General features: G+C 61.6%; 6 protein-coding genes across 6 annotated transcripts; 3 read left to right on the top strand and 3 right to left on the bottom strand.

Moving 5' to 3' along the window:
* Positions 1-793: 793 nt before the first annotated feature.
* DCS_04068 (uncharacterized protein) lies at positions 794-1,879 on the top strand (the record flags this gene model as incomplete). The annotated part of the gene is made up of 1 exon (XM_040801380.1): positions 794-1,879. The coding sequence occupies one exon, from the start codon at positions 794-796 to the stop codon at positions 1,877-1,879; it is 1,086 nt and encodes a 361-aa protein (XP_040656413.1).
* Positions 1,880-3,781: 1,902 nt separating this feature from the next.
* On the bottom strand, positions 3,782-6,447 carry DCS_04067 (C6 transcription factor; the record flags this gene model as incomplete). The annotated part of the gene is made up of 6 exons (XM_040801379.1): positions 3,782-4,100; positions 4,211-5,313; positions 5,396-5,432; positions 5,490-5,717; positions 5,829-6,131; positions 6,413-6,447. The coding sequence occupies 6 exons, from the start codon at positions 6,445-6,447 to the stop codon at positions 3,782-3,784; spliced, it is 2,025 nt and encodes a 674-aa protein (XP_040656412.1).
* Positions 6,448-8,839: 2,392 nt separating this feature from the next.
* DCS_04066 (uncharacterized protein) lies at positions 8,840-9,329 on the top strand (the record flags this gene model as incomplete). The annotated part of the gene is made up of 2 exons (XM_040801378.1): positions 8,840-8,932; positions 8,970-9,329. The coding sequence occupies 2 exons, from the start codon at positions 8,840-8,842 to the stop codon at positions 9,327-9,329; spliced, it is 453 nt and encodes a 150-aa protein (XP_040656411.1).
* An 874-nt stretch (positions 9,330-10,203) lies between these two features.
* Positions 10,204-11,304, bottom strand: DCS_04065 (uncharacterized protein; the record flags this gene model as incomplete). The annotated part of the gene is made up of 1 exon (XM_040801377.1): positions 10,204-11,304. One exon carries the CDS (start codon positions 11,302-11,304, stop codon positions 10,204-10,206), a length of 1,101 nt encoding a protein of 366 aa, XP_040656410.1.
* A 234-nt stretch (positions 11,305-11,538) lies between these two features.
* Positions 11,539-12,466, top strand: DCS_04064 (uncharacterized protein; the record flags this gene model as incomplete). The annotated part of the gene is made up of 3 exons (XM_040801376.1): positions 11,539-12,068; positions 12,167-12,197; positions 12,284-12,466. The coding sequence occupies 3 exons, from the start codon at positions 11,539-11,541 to the stop codon at positions 12,464-12,466; spliced, it is 744 nt and encodes a 247-aa protein (XP_040656409.1).
* A 1,935-nt stretch (positions 12,467-14,401) lies between these two features.
* Positions 14,402-17,186, bottom strand: DCS_04063 (uncharacterized protein; the record flags this gene model as incomplete). The annotated part of the gene is made up of 8 exons (XM_040801375.1): positions 14,402-14,446; positions 14,496-14,887; positions 14,938-15,074; positions 15,133-15,382; positions 15,440-15,602; positions 15,650-15,841; positions 15,950-16,328; positions 16,864-17,186. The coding sequence occupies 8 exons, from the start codon at positions 17,184-17,186 to the stop codon at positions 14,402-14,404; spliced, it is 1,881 nt and encodes a 626-aa protein (XP_040656408.1).
* Positions 17,187-19,772: the final 2,586 nt, after the last annotated feature.

The raw sequence follows: 19,772 nt of genomic DNA, 5'->3' as shown, positions 1-19,772 counted from the left end.
TGGTTGCCTAGCCACCCACCATCCGAATGTTTACTTGCATGCAAGTACATGTACTTGCTGTTGCGTCACCGCAGATGGCAGCCAGCCAGCAGGCCAGCGGGCAGAACGCAGTCCACGAGCTGATGTACGCAACTACGGAGTAACGAATAACCTTTTCAAAACCTGCGGAAACTGTCTTGTTGAACGGATAAAGTAACTCGGATAATTATCCCATGTCCTGCGCGTATTCGTCGTCATTTTTGCCCTGCAAAGGGTTCCGTAGCCAAAGTGCTTTCTTTGTCCGGATTTCTGCCGTATCTGCAGCCGTCCAGCCTCGCCGACAAATCTCCAGCCACAGCCTTTTTCGGCTGCCGTTTCTGGGGGAACAGTGTACGTACCGAAGTACCTGAACATCCAACCACACCTACGGCCACTGTGCACTAATATTCATCATCTGCTTCATTCACTGCACACATACGCAGACGGCAGACCTTGCTCCAGCTGGAACCATCGTCCGCATGCTTGCCGGGTGATCATCAGTGACAGAGCAAGAAACGTCGCCGATCAATCGTCCGGCCATCACTACCGCAATCATTGCCACATTCACCACCTCATTCCTGGCCTCCCACCGCACGTCCTCGGCTGGAAGGCCGGCACACGACCACGACCGACCGCCTTCCTCGGCCGCATTCCATTCCATTCCTCTCCCCGCCATCGACGACGGGTGAGACACGGAGACGGAGACGGAGACGGAGGCGAGGCGGATTTACAACAACGGACCAGATCTGCTCACCTGCTGCCGCGTCTGCCTGCCATGGCCCCGGCCATCCTCCTCTCCGACGTCATCCTCTCGGCAGCACGCCAAGGGGCCGTCGAGGGGCCTCTTGCCGAAGCTCGTCGGCTCCTTAGGCGTGGAGCCCCCTCCCGCGGAGACCCCTCCCGCGGCGTCCTCGACCCGCACGACATAAGCAACGTCGGCTTCTTCGTCCTCTTCGCCATCATCGGCGTCGCCTTCATCATCACCGGCATCTGGTTCTTCTTCTGGGCCAAGAACGGTGGCTTCCACTTTCAGGAGAAGGATTGGGATGACTACAAGACGACGGTGCTGCGACGCCGTGGTCCCAACGGCACCCTGCTCTCGGGCGCCACCGAGTCGACCGATCTGGGCGGCGGAAGCGTCTACAAGGACGTGCGCGACGATGACGCCGGCACCGTCATGACCGAGAACACGGCATTGAGCGGCATCACCGCCGGAGCGAGCGACATTGCGGCAAGGAAGAAGCGCGAGGAGAAGCGTGCCCAGCGGGAGAGGGAGAGGCGCAAGAGGCGTGCAGGGAAGAACACGACGGCGCGGCACGTCGGTGACGCCGGTGTCATCGACGAGATGGCAGAAAAGGATGCGCGCGACGAGTTGCGCCAGTACCGCCACGAGAGACCTGCCCGCGTTGGCGGCTTGAACAAGGAATCCGAGGGCTCTCACTGGGATGGCTCGACGAACCCGACCGAGTCGACGGCCTCGTCCGAGCTGCTTTCCAACCGTCAGACGACGCCGACGACGACGCCGACCAAGAAGCCGGCCGGTGCCGCCATTCGGAAGGTCTACTCGACCGCCGACCGAAACGCCGAGCGTGAGGCGGAACGCATCCGCGCCGAGGCACGTCGCCTTCGCGACGAGAGCCGGTCCGCGCGCCGCGACTTTAGCTATCAGAAGCCCGGCAGTGCCGCGAGCGCCATCACCGAGAGCCTTCTCGAGTCCAACGCGGAGAGCGGCGACCTGGGCACCAAGAGCTACCATCACCCGATGCCGGAGCTGCGAGCGAGGGACCGCGAGCGTGAGAGGGAGGAGAGGCGGGCGCGAAGGGGAGGGTACAGGCGGGGCCAGGAAGGTGATGACCTTTGAAGGCAGAATTTGCAACACGAGATCCTTGTTGAGTCTTGACGTGGCCGCCGATTGTGCTTACAGGTGGCCATTAATCTGGGCTCCTCGTCGGTTGGCAGTGGGAGTTTGCTATTGCTAGGCAGGACAAGCGTGTAGAGTAGCAACAGATGCTGCCAGAACAAAGCACGTTGCGATTGAACCACATCAAAAGTTTATTTCCGAACCAGCCTTTCTTGCCGCCCTACAGAACAATCGTATTGGGGATAGATGACGGGTGTTGTAGTTGCAGAGCAAGGATCCTCGTCCTTCCACTTCCGCCTCTGGCCAAATCTATGTTGCATCGGCCCTTCGCAGGGCGCCAATAATTTAATAACTTTTATAGGTAAATTGTGAAGCTTCGAACATGACTTTGGTTCTGATGGTATATCAATACACCAGTTCGAACTTGGGCCATGTATGAATCGTTACCTTTGGGACAGTTCAACTCGTACCATGGTTCACACGCAGAGCAAAGGCTCAACGAGGCGGGTATTATTTCACTTGACAAACAAGGTATAGAACGATCGGGTTCAATCCTTGCCATGGACTGGCGCTCAAGCCGTTGAAGCTTTTTTCTTTCCTGCCGGTCCATGAGCGAGAGCATCTTGTCTATTCTCTGCGTTCGAAGCGTCTGGAATCCTCGGGTCTCTTTCGGAACAATGCAGAATGGTCATGTTCCCGCCATGTTAAAATCTATGCGCCCGCCCACTTGCTCATTGTGACAAAAGACCTTGCCGGTGGTGATGAGGGAAACGGAGACACGCAGGACGCTGGCTTGCCTACTCCAAATAGCAGGTCACCAATTTTGCAGTCCTTTCTGTTGCATGCAAGCCTGGACGAATCTTTTCAATATATCAACTTGATTATTGTGTGTTCCTTGCATGAGAGCCCTGGATACCCCTCGGCGATTCTGTTTGATTCTTGGTTGATTCGTGCCCAAATGACAGGTGAATTTCTTGTCCAACACCTTCAAACTTTTCCGCAGACCAGTGCAACACGACACCGGGCATGCATAATTCACCTTGGTAAAACTAGTCACATGCGACACGGAGGTGCTGTCAGTTACGTATATTATTATGCGAGTACCAAAGGCCAAGCTTGTCGAAATAACAACGACTACAGTCCGGTTTGCCAAAAAGTCAGATTCCAATCCATTCTATCAATGAATAAATCGTTCCAAAAAGGTTCGCTCCGCTTACATGCGTTTGAGCAACAAAAAAATATCAAATCAGACCAGTACCAGCAACCGTCGTTCCCGGCGCAAACAATCCCGTCCAGCGCCAGGCATGTACAAAACGAGATGGGTGCCCGCACGAGCTGCCAACGTCCGACACGACACGACTACCTCGTATTACCGTGGAAAAATCAAAAATAAGCAGAGGAAAATTAATAATGGAGATGTGAAAATCAAAGCGCAACGTTGGGCCTCTCGCTATGCGATCATCATCCGGCACCACGTTGTGGAGCCCCGCCGCCATCATGTGTGGCTGGATAATAGGGAGTGAATCTAATCGTCATCATGGTCGTAATGAGTGTCTAATATGTATGCTATTGGGTATCTTTTCGTCAAGGAGTGTCGAGAAAGGTTCCAGATATCATCGTAGGGAACGTTGCGTGTTGTACAATGCTCTAGGTTCGATGATTCCTCTCGAATCGTCCGAGATCAACTCGGACCTGCCATCGGGCAAGGAGCCGGCGGGATTCGTCAGACGAAGACATTCGTCGCTCGAAACGAGAGACGACTTCAACGCGCGTGCTCAACACGGGCCGCACATGGCGTGTCCCGAGGCGGCGGCGGTGGCGGCGACGGCGGCGGGCATCGACGCGCAGACGACAAGGTCGAATCGACGGCGCCGAGGTCAACCGCCGCGGTCCGTGGCCGGGCTACCTAAACGGACTCGTCCTGCCGTTCCGGTCTCGCCGGAGGGCAAAGTCTTGGTGCGAGACCAGGGGCATCTGGGCAAGGGGCGAGTTGGGATGGCGCCCCGAGACGGCGGCAGCTTGGTGGGGATGGCGGATGGGAAATCGTGGCGGGCTGCTCGTCGACAGGGGGGATTCGGGCAGCGGAAGCATGGCGAGCGACTCCGGGTGAAGATAAGGAGAGGGGGCGCTGGAGCGCGAGGAGGCAGAATTGGCAGCGTCGTCGGGAGGGGCGAAGCCGAGCGTCGTCGACAGCGGCTTCACGAGGCCGCGGCGCAGATTCCTGAACGGGCAACGGTCAATTCGATTACGTCTTGGCAGAGCGAGTACCGAGTGCTCTTCGGGCGCCATCACAGTGCCTAGATCCACACGGGTTGGTGGGGAGTCACGAACCCGACGCCGTAGCTGCGATGTTGCGCCTCGCCCAGCAGGAAAGGCTGGCCCGGGGGACAGGGGGCCGAGGTGTAACCCAGGTCAAGGGTCGAGCCATAGTCATCCACGTCGCTGTAGGTGACGGAGCCCTCAATCGTCGACGAGGCCGGGCTGTAGGAGCCACGATATGTGGGGGAGGGTATGGCAAGGTACTGCGGGCTCGCAAAGTGCGGCAGCGGCTGGTGTCCTCGCGCCGGGGTCGAAGCGCTGTTCAGCATGGGCATCGCGTCGGCGCCGTAGCTGAAGGCGGCGGTGCCGTACGGAACGTAGTTTGGGTGCTGGTGCTGGTGCTGGTGCTGAAGCTGGTGCTGAAGCTGGTGCTGGTGCTGGTGCTGGTGCTGATGCTGTTGCTGTTGCTGGTGCTGGTGCGGGAGTTGTCGCTGCTCCACGACGTCGTGGGGGACGGGGAAGTTGGGTGGGTGGAACTGCGGGAACGAGGGCGTCCGCTCCGGGTTGTTCCAGCCCATGCGGGAGCGGAACTCGGCGACGGTGTCGATGGGGAACTCCATGAGCGCCAGGGGCGTCTGATGATGCGCGCCCTTGTCGGCGTCGCTGCGGGCGACGCTGTAGGACATGAGGCGGCGGGCAATTTCCTCGACGGGCGAGATGGAGAGGCTGCCAAAGTAGGCGGCGCCGATCTCGGGGAAGAGGCGCTCCATGAGGATGGCGACGGTGTAGAGGTGGGCGATGATGACGAGCGAGTTGGGCGAGCCTTGATGGCTCTGGAGGTAGCCGACGGGCATCCAGAAGAGCCAGGTGCGGAGGGGTTGCAGGCGCTCGTACTGTCCGGCGATGGAGAGGGTGGGCGTGATCTTGCGGGCACCCTTGAGGAAGCCGATGAGATGCTGCAGCTGCGTCGTGTCCTCCTTGCTGCGCTTGAGAAAGGCCTCGACCTTTTGGACCTGCTCGAGGGTCCGCTGGTAGGCGTGGAGATCCTCCTCGGAGGGCTGGCTGGGCCGGTGGTCGGGCGAAGGCGACGAGGGCGCCGTCGGGAAGGTGCTGCTCTCGGCGATGAAGTCGCCAAAGAGCGACTCGTGCTTCCACGAGTCCATGGCGTCAATGACCTGGCAGCCCGTCAGGGCCCGAGGGGGTAGAGGCGTCGGCCGCGTCGACGGTGGCGGCCGGCCGGAGGGGGGATGAACGTACCGTCGAGGTTCCCTGCATGAGCTGGGTCCAGCTGCGCCTGCAACGTTGTTAGCCGGCCGTCGGCGAGAGGCCGGCATGAGGCTCGACGACGTACCAATCTGTGGCCTGCCAGGAGAGGACGAGGGACGCGGCGAGGATGGCATCCGAGGTTTCGCGCGAGAAGGAGTTGATGGCCTCGTGCAGGCCGCTGAGGGCGATGCCGCGGTGCTCAAAGGCCATGCTGCCGACGAGGGGGCAGTCGGTGAGGAAGGCGATGTGCATGGCGGAGAAGGCGAGCAGCGCGTGCATGACGTAGGGCGTCGTGGCGCCGATTCTCAGGAGGCTGAAGGGGCGAGGAAAGGGGTTAGCGACGGGATCGCTCGGTCAGGCGTGACACGGTACACGAGATAGGGGCGGCGTCGTGCGAGGGCAGTCGAGGGGACGAGCGACGTACACGAGGATGTGGCGAGTCCACAGGGTAAAGTTGTTGGCGTCGATGGCGGCGAGCTGATGGTACAGGCTGGCGACGTGGTAGATGAGGCGAAGATCCTCGAGCGAGTACATGTGCGGCATCGGAGCCGGGTAGACGCCGAGCGAGGGGAAGGGGAAGACGCCCGTGGCCTGCCACTCGCCGATGGCCGCCTCGATCTGCGGCGTCCACATGAGGTCGGGCTTGTCGGGCGTCGTGGAACGCTCGGCGTCGGGCACCTGCACGTCGTTGTACGGGCAGCGGATCTTGTGCTTGGTGCAGTTGCGGCTGGCGGACCGACGGCCGGCAGGTCAGAAGGGTGACCGAGGCGAGGAAAAGAGGAGGCCGAGGCCACTCACCATTGGGGAAAGTTTTCGTCGCAACGAATGTGGCGGCGCTTGCTGCGAAGGGGAAACAAACGGATGAGCGGGATGCCGGGGGTTGCGGGCGACGGAGAGGGAGCGGTAATTACCAGGTGTCACAGCCCTTGCGGGACTTTGTGTGGCTGCGAGGGCATCCGTCAGACGAGGCGGTCAAGTCAGGAGATGCTCGGCGGCGTCGAAGCTTACCTGCGACGAGGGGGACCACCACCGGGACCGGCCATTTTGAAGAGCAAAAAGAGGAACGAAGGCGCGAAGCGAGCGACCTGGACGAGCGAGGGTCAGCCTGGACGGCGACGGCAGGGTGGCGGTTCGACGGTTGAGCGTACAAGAAGAGCAGGCGAAAGGAGCGAACGGCGGGGGGCTCAGCAGATGCGGCGGACGGGTCGGTTCAGCGGAAACGCTCGATTCGAATGCCTCTTCCGCCGGGGCTCTGCGGCGATGGTGATGTTTCGAGGTGCTCGGGGAGGGCGGCTGAGGGGGGCGGGGGAGGAGGGCTTGGATCCTCTAAAGCATGCCTCGGTTGCGGAGGAGGACGCGGCGGGCGATGCGGGAGCGAGAGCGGGAGACGGAGATGGTGGTGGTGGTGGAGGCGAGTCGGGAAAGCGAGCGTGGGTTGGTCGTTGCCGTGGGATATTTATTACATTAATCACAGCACGAGCGGCCGATGCATGCCTGGTGGGCTCTAGCTTCGAGGTAGCGTCGTGTTGGTTGGGTAGGCGAGGGGTTTTCGGCGTCAGGTCGGGTTCTCGACGGCGAGGGACGGTCGTAGATGCACCACTTCCGGCTTCTTTTTCTTTTTCCTCTTCTTCTTCTCTTCCTCCAGCGGCGAGGTCGGCGCGGGCGTCCGATGCGATATCCGGCAGCGTGGCCTCGGATGAGAGAGACGAGGACGGGTAGCGAAGGCGAAGGCGATGGCGATGGCGATGGCGAAGGCGAGATGGAGGGCGGGGAGGCGGGACGATGCGGGTTCCGGAGCGGCAGCAGGACGACGTGATGAAAGCGAATGACGGGAGTCGACGAGGACTTCCCACGAGCGAGGGTAGGGGGAGGGGGGGGGGGGGGGGGAGGTGGAAGGATGAGGTGCGCAGAGGTGCACTTGGTCGAGCCGAGATGGGTGACGACGGAGGAGGATGCTAGACCGGGGGAGAGCGGAAGGGGGTCTCGGATGGGATGGGGATGGGGATGGGGGGATTGAAATAAATAACAGCTCACGAGTGCGGAAGGATGGAAGATGGATGGATGGGATGGATGGGATGGATTGGGATGGATGGATGGCACACGCCCAGGGTCGGCGAGAGGTGTGCGTGGCAGCATGGCATCCATGGCACATATACCATATACCACCGTCACAGCGGTCCGTTGGACAATGGCAGGCCGAGCAAGGCAGCCAGCCGCTATGGCTGGCCCGGCAGGATGAGGGCAGGCCATCCCCCTCCACCTCGATGGCTCTCCATCCATCATCCATCCACCCATCATCCATCCACCCACCCAGCACCCACCCGGCGGCGACGGCGGCGGGCGACCAGGCCGGGCAGGGTGGCTGCGTGCTCGCCACTGTGCCCGTCGCCACTTGGCGGGCTAGCGGTACCCAGAGAAGCAGCGCACCTGTGCCTGTACCTGTACCTGCACCTGTACCTGTGCCTGCACCTGTACCAGTACCTGCACCAGTACCTCTACCTGTGCCTGTACCTGTACCTGCACCAGTACCTGTACCTGCACCTGTACCTGTACCTCTACCTGTACCTGTACCTCTACATCTGCAACGAGGAAGCGACTCCGCAAGTAGGGTTAGGGGAAGGGCCAGGGGGGGGGGGGGGGGAGGGGCGGTCCGGACACCCCTGGAACCTAGTCGCGGGCAGGTGCCAGCGAGAACTGCCCCGGGAAGACGGCAGGAGCGTCCTGGACAGGCTCCCACGCACCCCATGCATCGGTCCCATCAGTGAATGAACGAGGTGGGTTGGTGGTGCGGACTGCTAGAATGTACGTACCAGCACTCGTTTCCGCGAGCACGTCCCATGTACAAGCACACGACACTGGACACTGTACGGAGCACGCGTGCTCGTACGGTGCCGCACATGGTCACGGCGGTACCTGCTCGCCATGATACTGCTCGCCATGATACCTGCTCGCCATGATACCTGCTCGCGATAATACCTGCTCGCACCAGCGGGCCAGATCGGTACCTACACCTACCTGGACCTCGACACCTAGCCATGTGCACAGGCGGGTACCTAGACACCACCGGGTGCCTACTCACAGTACCTAGGTACCTACGCGAGCATGCAAGTGCGCCGTGCAGGGCTGCTTTGGGCTCTCGCCAAGCGCCTCGGACAGATCGGTCCGGCGGTTCTGGCGGGCGCCTTGGCCAAACTTGCGGTGGCACGACGCACAGTGCAGAGTGCCGAGCAGGGGACGGACAGAGGCGGCCGCGCCGACGATGGCGCACGCCTAGCACAGCACCGCACATGAACAGGAGCACACGGTCAGCCAGCACGGCGCAGTGGACGACAAACGGCGCACCTCGTACGGCGTTTGATGGGCCGGTGCGGACGGAGTACCCGTAGGCATGAGAGGTTCCGCACCTCGTGAAACCACCTGACCTGCAACGACGCAATGCACGACCACGCAACCGGCACGCAAAGCATGGCAGCAGGCGAGGGCACCGCTCATGCAGGCCTGTCGAACTGTCAAGGTCCTCTGGCGATGGTTCGTTTCCTGAATCATTCAAGCTACCCGCGACTAGGCGCACACGTGCTCCATGCTGTCCACGGACAGGCCGGGGACGGTACGAGACAGCTGGGCAGTCCGTCATGCAGCGGCGTCCGCAGCACGGCGCAAGGCCAGTCAAGTCGTGGGCAAGTACGGAGTACGGAGTACAGCAAGCAAGTACAGTACGGAGTACAGCAAGCAAGTACAGTACTTGCGCGACGACGACGACGACCACTCGTTGGCAGGCAGCGCAACCCCCGCCACGAGTGGCCGAGTCGGCGCCCGAGACCAGCGCATCCCCTCCACATCCCCACCGTCTCCAACGGCCCTGACCCATGCGTCACGAGGCGGGCAGGGCTGGCACCTCGGCAAGGACAGCGTGCTTGATGAATAACACTGTACTCGAACATGCACACAGAGCACACGCACGAGTGCCTGCACCGCAGATGGGGGTACGTACTTGCATGCACCTGGCCGGCCGCAGACCAACAGGCGGTCCCAGCAGACGTCGACGCACTGTACGGGGTTCCTTGCAAGTTACGGTGCTCGCAGTCGTGGGCGTGCTCGGCACGGTACTAGCATTACTGAAGTACCTACGCACTTGCATGCACAGCAATGCAGTGTACCCTCCGTACCTAGCAGTACTTGGTCGCAGTAAGTAATGGCTGTACTGTCGGTGCACCAGGACACTTGCGGTACGGAGCACAGGCCGACGTGCTTGGCGCACGCTGTAAAAATAGCAAACCAATCGCCGCCCGACGAGCCTATTTCCCACCGACTTGTGGCTGGTGGCCGTCGCCAGAGCCAGAGGGAAGGGAAGGGGCGCGAGCCTCGTCTGGTCGCCATGCCACGGCACCAGCCCGCTCCGTCCGCACTCGGTCGTCGCCAAAGCGAAGCACACCTACTTGGCGTACACGATGCACCAAAGTAGGCCTAATTACACGCACGGCGCACCACCGAAGGCGCACCGCCGACGGCGCTGGTAGGTGGGTGCAGGTCTATCATCCTTCATGTGCCGGCCACGCAGCACGACGGACGGCAGCAAGCAATGTACCGACCATGGATGGATCGATCGGGTGGGTGGAGGGAAGAAAGGAAGTCGCTAGTCCGTCGGGCAGACCCTGCTGAATCAGAAATCAAATTTCACAGGCGAGTGCGCACCTGCTGCCTGCCGCCGCCGAACAGGGCGAGACGAGCACAGCACAGCGTCGCGGTGGTGCCGTCAGCGCTCGCCGGGGGGGGGCAGCTGCGCGGCGGGAGGAGCACGGCTACCGTAGGCTTGTCGGGGGGCAGCAGGCCGCGTGCGTCGCGAAAAGGTCCATTGGAGAAATGGCGGCGCCGCTGGAAGGCCGCAGGCGATGACCAATCAGGCTAGGCCGCATCCCTTGGTCGGTCGGTCGAGCAAGGTCTCGTCGGGGCTTCGTCGGAGCGTCGACGAGGGCGGAAGCGCAGCTAGGGGCGAGGGCATGGATTCGCGCGGGCAGGGAATGGCAGTTGGCGCGGCGTCGGCCCTGATCGGGCTCCGCGGGTTGGCAAACGAAAGCAGAGGCCGCAGCCCACAAGCCCAGCAGCGGGTGCAGCAAAGGGCGCCGAGAGGCTAGCGACGACGTCGACCAAGGGACGCGCTTTGCCCTTTCGGCCTCGGTCGAGCTCGACGGCGGCGACGGCCATTCACGGCTGCGCGGCGGGAGGCGGGGGCATTGTGGAACGGCGGCATCGTGGCACGGCGGCATCGTGGCACGCCATGACGGTGCGGCTTGCGTGACGGCGCGGCATGATTCGCACCATCCGGTGCGCCGTGGTTGGCGTCGCAGGCTAGAGAGCAGCTGCACCGAGCGCCGTGCGGCGGCGAGACGTCGCCATGGAGGACCGCCCGTCGCGACTGGACGCGTGCCGCGGGCAGGGCGGCGGGAAGTTGTCGTCATGGCTCCCGGCTCGAGGCACGACGCGCAGCCTCGCACGGTAGGCACGTCATGGCCTCCCGGCGACGATGGAGCTCGCGCTGGCGTACCGCTACCGCGACGACGGTGCAGGGAAGAACGGGGCTCACCGTGCGACTCGCCACCGGGTTCCGAGGCAGCTAGCAGGAAGGAGGGACGCCGATGCATGAATTCCCTCCCAAAAGGAACCTTTCTTATCCAGCCGTGTTCCATCCTTGCCGCGTTCCTTCCTTGTGGTGTTCCTTCCTTCCCGTGCTCGGCGGCGGCGGCGGTCGCTAGAGCCATTGGCCGAACACCAAGACCTTGCAAGCAAGGAGGCGTGCGAACGACGACGCGAGCAGGCGCACTCCCTACACCGTACGCCCACGCCAACGGTTCGGACCAAGAGCAACATCTCTTGCCCTTTTCCCCACCGCGGCCATCTCTCATCGCTGGTGGGAGGACCGGCGTGGCGAGGGCGGACGGTACCGCCACAGCCGTCAGCCACGGCAAAAGGCAAATACTTTGTTGGCGCGCACGTCATACGCTGCATTCGCCCGTCGCCCGTGAGCACTGTAAACAGCAAGTACTTGCGGAGCGATGATGAATGGCGAGTATTATTTGGCCGGCGACGCTAACGTGTGTGTGGGAGCGCTCGAGCAGTACCCGCTCGGTAATACCGTGATGCGACTCGCAGCTCGATCGGGTGTGGGCGGGGCGGCTCCAGGCGTCACCAGCAAGCCAAAGTACAGTAAGGCCTGCGACATGTACTCCGTACTTGCTGTACATCCATCTCGCTGTACAACCACACCCAAGTACCCCGTACTTGCTGCAATGCGAGTAGTGGACGAGCGAATCGGTCGACGCTTGTCGATTCGTTCGTCCCCCGGCTGGCCATTCGCCATCGAATCCCCACCGCGATTCGTCGAGCCCATTGCCCCCGAGCCAAGGAGTCGTGTCGAAACGCCGCCCCCGTCCGACAGCAAAGGCGTCGTGGACGCGCCACAGCCCTCGCGACGTTATGCCACCTCCCGGCTCGCCAACGCACGCATGACCGCACGTGACGGTGTCGGCGTCGCCGTTGCGGCATGGCGACAAAGGAAACAACGGACGGCATCGTCGCCGGGGACACCACCTCGTGCCCCCATCCATTGGCGGCTCGCCGTTCCCCCTGCGACCTCCCCGCCCCGGCTGCCCTTTTCGTCGTGGATGAGGTTCGTCGAGCAGACCCGAGAAAGGACTGGGTTGGCCCATCGCCCGGGGCATGGATGGCGGCGACTGCGCACCTAGGTAGCGGACGAGGAGAGACCAGGCGCTCGTATCGCCGCGTGCCGGGGGCAAGGGTGCGTGGAGTCGCGGCAGGTGCTTGTTCTCGAAGGCGAGGATGCAGCCCTACCAGCTGCCGCGAGGTCGGTGCCGGCCTACTTAGATCTTGACCGGCCGGCAGAGGACGGCAGGGTGTCGTTCCGGCGCCGACTTGGCCGTGCGGATGGACATTGCCGAGTGCGTCGGAGACGACGGCAAGGGACAGCACGGTGATTACGGCGCCAAAGTAACATTGCACAGTACAGCCAACGCCATGGCCAGTACCGTCCAGCCAGCACCCAAGTAATACTACCTAGTACACTTGATGCCGTGCAGGACCGTGCGGTACCTACAGTAGGGGCCAGTGCCAACGAGCTTGCAGTATTACCGCGGCGTGCAAGTACCGCAAGTAAGTACTTACAGTACCTTTGTAGTGCGGCGGCCGTGGTGGGGTGGGCGAGCGCTGGGCGCCCGCTGCAAGGGCCTACCAGAGTGCAGAGAGTTGGCGGAACTACCTAGATGGGTTAGCCAACATTCTCGGCCCTCCAGCTGCCACTTCGTCGACAGGGCCGCTGTGGATACCGGCTGGCTGGGCACCTCGCCGATGCGGTCGCCGGACAAAAGGGACGGTTCAGCTTTGGTGGCGCTACCCCTACAAAGTGAGTCGGCATTTTTGCCACCCCTCTCCACGGCCAGAGGGTGCTCTCTGTGACGGTGCACGCAGCGCACGCAGTGCTTGTGCACGCACCGGGCGCCGCGGTTCCCTTCTCTCGTGCTTGCGTGGGCCTCGCCGCGAGGATGCCCGTCCGGTCTAACCAGCGGCCGCCGCCGGCATCCCAGCACGCTCCGTCGGAGCCATTCGAGGACGTCTCCCTCCCTCGTCGGCCTTGGCCCATCGAGCCGGGCGGGGAGTTTGGCGTCGGGTTCGCGCCTCGCTTGGCCGGCGACGCGTGCACTCACCCGTGGATGCTGCCTCCCTCGGGGACGGCGCCTGCGAGGACGAGCGTCGTGCGGTTGGCGGCGGGCGGCGGGCGGCGGGCGGCAGGCGTGCTCGCATCGGCCCTAGGTGCACGGCGCACGCGCGCACCGAAAGTCATGCCGGTCGGGTGCTCTCGCTCATGCGCCTGAGCTCGTCTCGTACGAGGGCGCATTGTCGGCGACGTCGTCCGGTGCTAGCGGGAGGCGGGAGCAGGACGGACAAGGCCACGCGAGGCCAAGCAGGGTGACGGGTGCGGGCTGCTCGCGGCAGCAATCCGTTGCTTGATCGGGGTTAGCCGTGCAACAAGGCACGCCGGTCAGCACCAACCGTGCTCTCGCTTAGGGCTCGACGTGGCGGGCGCAGGCACCTGTGTGTGCAGTGGGCGTGGGTGCTGGCCGTGGTTGGGCCTGCGCTCGCTGCGTGTCTGGTGTCGGGTGTGCGTGCCGCCGAACCGGGTCCAGGCACGAGCACGGCAGGCCGGCGCGAATGACGTCGTTGGCTCTCCTCGTGCCGCATTGCATTGCCGACTACGCCTACGAACAGCACAAGCGCCTGCTTACAAGTACGATGTGTATTGTAATATTACCGTAGACTCAAGTGCTCGCGTGCAAACATGTACTTACCTCGGGTGTAACCCAAACCCGCACATACCAGTAGGTGGGTGCACTTGTGCAAGCAAGCTAGTACAGCATGGTCATACATGCGCTGTGCGGTGCTGCAAGTACCGAATTACAGGCAAGTAAGTACTTGCAGTATGCGGAGTGCTTCATACTGTACCTACAGTACAGCACCTGCTTACTTTCAAGATCCTGCCGCAAGTACTTACATGTACGTATTGCCAAGGCCGCACACCCACGGAGCGCATGCTGTCCGAGGGCAACGGGAGAGGGTCCGATTGTCGAGCGCGCCCCGCGGTGCGGCTGTGCAGGGAAAAAAATACAACGTTTCATGGTCGCACCATGTGGAGGCAGCAGATCGCCGCCGTCCCATTCTGGTCCCTTGCCTCTCGGCGGGGTCGCCAGCGCTGCCAGTACGATCGCCTTCTTCCCTTGGGTGGGGGCGGCGACGGAGTATTCCGTGCTTGTCCACAAATGCGCTGTGCAGGTGGATGCGCAGAGTAAGTAATACTTGTCCGTACGGTCCGGCGAGTACTTGCAGCACTTACTGACTGCACAGTACTCAAGTACAGCACTTGCAGTACGTACTCCCTGCAAGTGTGTTGATCGACCACAACCGCCACCAATGCTGGCATGGTCATTCCGCTTACGGGTTGGGTTGCGCTGCAATTACTGGCTCGCCCTGGTAGGCCTACGCCCACGCCAAGCAGGCCCATCGTTCACCTGCTTCGAGCACGTACCGCAGGTGCCCCTGCGCGGCGACCGAGGCCGACGCCGCCCTCTCCGCCCTTCCAGGCAGGCACTCGTTCAAAACCGTCGACGGGCACGACGGGCATTCCATCGTCCACGCATGTCACGTCGAGTGGACGGAGAAGAGGCGTCGCCCGGCAGCCGAAATCCGACGGGGCGTCAGGTTGCGCCCGCAGCGTCGTGGTGTTCCCCTGGCGTGGGTAGGGTTGGGCCCAGCCCGAGCCCCCGGCCGCCAAGCAAGCTTGCCTTGGGCCCGGTGGGCTCGAATGGGACGCTTTCGGTGTCGATGCGTGCTTGCAGTAGGGTGCAGGTGTGCTGGAAGGTGTGCTGGAAGGTGTGCTGGAAGGTGTGCTGGAAGGTGTAGGTACGAACCTAGTAGCTACTAGGTACTAGACGTGCAGGCACTTGCAGGCTTGTTGTGGGTGTACGTACCTTTTCCGTGGTCCAGCACGCCAACGAGTACCGTACAGTACTTGCTCGCCTCAGCACCGGTGCAAAGTCCTCGTACTGTTGGTGCAAACAGTGCTGCTCGTCGCCCGTCGCGGCAAGTCTTCCATGCGCTGGCAATGCTGCGCGTTGCACAGCACCTACAGTATTACCGTCTGCACTTGTGCTTACTTTACCTACGTGTCGCTTGCGGTCCTCCATTGTCTCCGCGGTCCTCCGTTGTCTCCGCGGTCCTCGCTCACACACGGCGGGTCTGCTCGAGCATCATCTCGGGCGCATGCATTCCCACGCCCATGCCCATTCCCGTGCCCATTCCCGTTTCCGTCCGGCCCTCTCCGCTCGCCTGCGTCGGAACGGTCGGACGAGGAGACGGACCCAGGCCCGTCGGGCCATGCGCGCACCTCGTCGAGCCTCGTGCAAGTGCTCCGCGCTGTAATGATAAATTACAACCACTCCGTGCAACTAATGATTAAGCAAGTAAGTGTACTGTGCCTTGGCTTCCAACCCTGGCCTCGCCGTTTCCGCCCGGTGGATCTGCGGCCAAGAAAGGGCAGGCCGACGAGGATGCGCGGGGGCACCAAGCCGAGTGCGTGCCGCATCTGTGCCTGCGCGCGCACACCACCGTCCGCACCGCTCTCGGGTGCTCTGCGCTACGGAGCGTGCGAGCCTGCGATGCGCCTGGCGAGGTGCCGCGTACCGTACGGGACGCCGTCGCGGCACGGCGCTGCGCAGACGACTTGCACCCTTCCTCCTTGGAGCTTCCACCGCCACGCATGTGCGTGCTGCTGTCGAGTGGGGAGGCGGTCCTGCTGATGGGCGGCGAGCGCTTGCAGGTGTGCTGGCAAGTACTGTAGGTAGTTTGGTGGGGTCGCAAAGGTGTCGATTCAATCTGTGCTCCGTAGTGATTAGCGGCGCTACCAAGATTGAACCGTCGCCTTTATCGGCATGTATGTGCAACTAATGTTATGTACTGCACAGTACTGTACTCGGTACCTACGTGGTGGCTGTGACGGTCGGCGTGGCCGACGTGCGGTGCTTGATGTGCGGTGCTTGTGCTCGACGTGCGGTGCTTGACGTTGCGGTGCTTGACGTTGCGGTGCTTGACGTTGCGGTGCTTGACGTGCGGTGCTTGACGTGCGGTGCTTGACGTGCGGTGCCTGACGTGCGGTGCTTGACGTGTAGGAACCTGGTCATGTTCTCGGCGCGCGCCCAAGGTTACAGCGAATGGCCTGCCGTGGCGGGCGGATGAATCGTAGATTTCGACCGCCACGCCGGTGGCGCTCGGGGGGGCAGAGGACCGCTCATTGAGCCGACGTGCCGAGGTGCTTCCGCGGGCGCCGCTGGTACCACCAGAAACTTTGCTCGGGTGGGCCCGTCTAAGAATAGCACAACGGCTGACCGTCTGGCGCCCCCTCACCGCCGTTCGAGACGCCAAGCGACCTACGGATTGCTTGCGTACTTGGCGCATGCGCTGTACAGTACATGTACTGTAATAATACTTGAGGAGGTACTTGGGCGGGCAAGTAAGTACTCAAGTACTGTAAGTCCTTGCGAGTGATCGGCTTGCACCTACTTACGTTGCACAGTGCAAGTACTTGCCAACCCACTTGCATACTGCACCCCGTATTATTACTTGATCTGCACCTAGCCGTACAAGCACTTGTAGGGGCCCGACGGTGCACGCCTACGTACAATACTTACTGTACGGAGTACAGTGCGCCAACATCTGCTGGCGTGCCGTGTACCCAGTACGGTATATTACGTCATACACACACACACACACGCACACACGCACAAGTTCGTGCGCTTCTGCAGCAAATACGTGTCCGGTACAGTCTTGCACGATGCACGGCATGGCACGCGTAGCAATCGTCAGCACGGAAACACCGCGCACATGTGCCTCTGACGTACGCAGCACCAGTGGCGCATTGCCGGCAGCCGTATGCAGGCCCTCGAGCGTCGAAGCTGGCAACAAACCACGGCGCCGATGCCACCAGCCTGTGGGGTCGTCCGCTCTCTCGCCGTAGGGCCCATCGCATCTGGCTCCTCCAGCCTTTGCCCGCGCGCAACGGTGCACGCTCGCCCAGCCTAACCGGATGCCGAGTGCTGCCAGGCGTCGTGCGTGAACGCACCTGCTCCGCTTGATCGAGCCCGCAACCTTTTGCCGTATCGTGCAGCGTCACCGTCGGCCAGGTAGAGCCGTCGTCCACGCATCGACGGATGCGTGTCATCATGACGGCATGTCCGCCACATGGTCGACGCCCAATCGGCCAGGCCGTCGACGCCGAACCTTGTCGGCATCGCCTGCGCGCTGCATCAACGGCCGGTCGCTCATCCTCGCATTCAGGCCAGGCCAAGTTACCGTCCGCACGCCATGCGGCACCTACAGTACCTGGTGCATGTACTTTAGTACCTGGCTGCTGTACAGTAGGTGGGCGTGGGTGGGCTTGGCCTGGTGCGTGCATGGGCAGGTAGGGCGTCGCTAATATGGTGCGCAGTGATTGCTTGATAATTCTCAGTGCTGTCTGCATCGATGCCGGCCGGCCATGTACCTGTTTCGCACCCAGACCCAGTCGGTCCAGGTACTTGCAAGGAGGTTGGTACTGCAATGCCTGTGGGCGCCGCGGCACAGGTACGGCGACAGAAACTCATACGCCACGCCTGCCGTATCGACGGTGCACGTACGAAAGCAGCAGTGCATAGTAGAGTGCTTGCGGTGCAGAGTAGAGTGCTCGCAGTGCGTGCAGAGCAGAATGCTTGCAATGCAGAGCAGAGTACTGTACTTTCGGTGGAGAGTAGAGTACTTGCAGTGCAGAGTAGAGCACTTGCGGTGCACCGTAGTCGTACACAGTGTAGAGTGCTGACAGTGCAGCGTCATTGCAAGATAGGTATCTAGGTTCTCCGTGCTCCGTAGTTGTACACGTATTACTTGCACGCCGAGTGGTACACCTGCCCGCCGCCGTCGTGCCACAAACAGCCGTCGTATCCCTTTCGCATGGCAATCAGTTCATGCTCTCGTCGCCTGCCCTGAGGGAGGGCCAGCCACCGATCCGTCTTCCACCCCCCCCCCCCCCCCCCCGGCGCCCCATTCTCACTCGCCGCCTGCGCGAGCCATCCGTCGACCAAAACTTTGTCCACCATCACCCTCACCGGCCCTGCTGTCCCGCACGGCATCTCCCCGCCTGGCCTGTCCTCATCTCTGCGCTTCATTTTTCGTCGCCGTGGCCATCCGTCCAACGTTCCGTAATGACGACAGATGTTTGATTCCTTCGCCTGAAGCTCGGACACTAGCAGCGAAATGGTGGAATCGAATCGCTGTTGCGATTACGTGTGCGCCGTACTTGTACTCCGTAGTTGTGCATTTAGGAGTACGGAGTACTCCGTACTGCGAGTACAGTTAATCAGGTGGGTGCAAGTACAGTACGGGTATACTTACAGCATAGGTATATTTGAGTACTCCGTAAAGCACGGGTATACTTGCAGCATAGGTATACTTGAGTACAGCACGGGTATACTTGCAGCACGGGTATACTTGCACCACGGGTATACTTGCACCACGGGTACAGTACCTACCACCTGCAGGTACGTGGGCCTCCTCCGTACGCCCATGTCCACATCGCTTGCATGCGTGGTTGTGCAAGTGAGTGCTGTATTAATACTGTGTGCAAGTGCATGTGCAGCAAGTCCGTACTTGCGCGGAGCACTCCGTACTGAAAGGAAGTACGTGTACAGTGCAGAGTACAGTGCAGAGTCCAGTACGGAGCACAGAGTACGTCCATGCATGTACACCTATTTTACTTTACATACTTACAACTAGTTGTACTCCATACTGTACGGGTACGGAGTACACGGCTATACCTCGTCCTCTGCGCCAAAAGTACTGCACTTGCATGTACCGATTCCACCTACTAGGCACTTTACTTCTGACTTCTCCATACTTACTTCAGTTACCGTTGCCCGTGTCAGGTGACAAAAGTGACAAGTCACCCCGACGACTCCCACAACCCCCCCACAACTCCCACAACTCCCACAACTCCCACACCATCATGGAGCCCTGCCGTCGCAAAATCGCCAACCCCTTGTCGAGCGGATTCTTGCCGGTGCACGCCGGCATGCTTGCGTCCGTCAAACTTTCAACAATCCACCCGTTTCTTGCCGTCATTTCCACCTCCGTCGCTGTGCATGGGCACCCGAGTTGTCCCCTCAATCTTCGTCCTCTTTTCCCCATCTGGCCGTCGTGACGATGGCCGCCGAGCTGGAGGGGCAAAGCCCGCCGAGCTCGTCTCTTCTTCCGTCCGTCCGCCTGCTCCTAATGATCCGTCGGTAGCCTCGAACCGTCGATGGAACACGTCCTGACCCTTTCCTCATCTGGCTCCCTCCCACATCAGCCTGCTCCGAGGTGGTGTACCGGTGGCTCGGATCGTCCGTCCGCCTCTCACCTGGGCTCGGTAGGTCTTCTATTTATAGCTTCTTTATACTTTTCATCCCACAAGTTGCGCGCCAGAGCGGTGTCGTGGGGTGGAGAATTTCAACTCGTCCTCGGAGCGTAACCTTACTTGCTCGCCCTGCACCCGTCATTGACTACACTACACCTACGTGGCCAGTTCGACGCCGCGGCAAAACGTCACCACGACTACCGCCAGCATGCGTCAGAGGCTGGTTCCGAGGATCGAAACGACACTAAAATCAACCTACTCGGGCGAGCCATCGACCAGCACCTAGCGAGCCTCCCAATCCGAGTCGGCCGAGCTCGGTGTGCGCGCCTCGCCAGCAGACGTCTTGGCACTTGGGTGTCATCTTCATCGTACTCCGGCATCTAT

Source organism: Drechmeria coniospora, chromosome 02, assembly GCF_001625195.1.
Source record: "Drechmeria coniospora strain ARSEF 6962 chromosome 02, whole genome shotgun sequence".
Classification (NCBI taxonomy): domain Eukaryota; kingdom Fungi; phylum Ascomycota; class Sordariomycetes; order Hypocreales; family Ophiocordycipitaceae; genus Drechmeria; species Drechmeria coniospora.
This window is presented reverse-complemented; position numbering and strand designations above follow the sequence as displayed.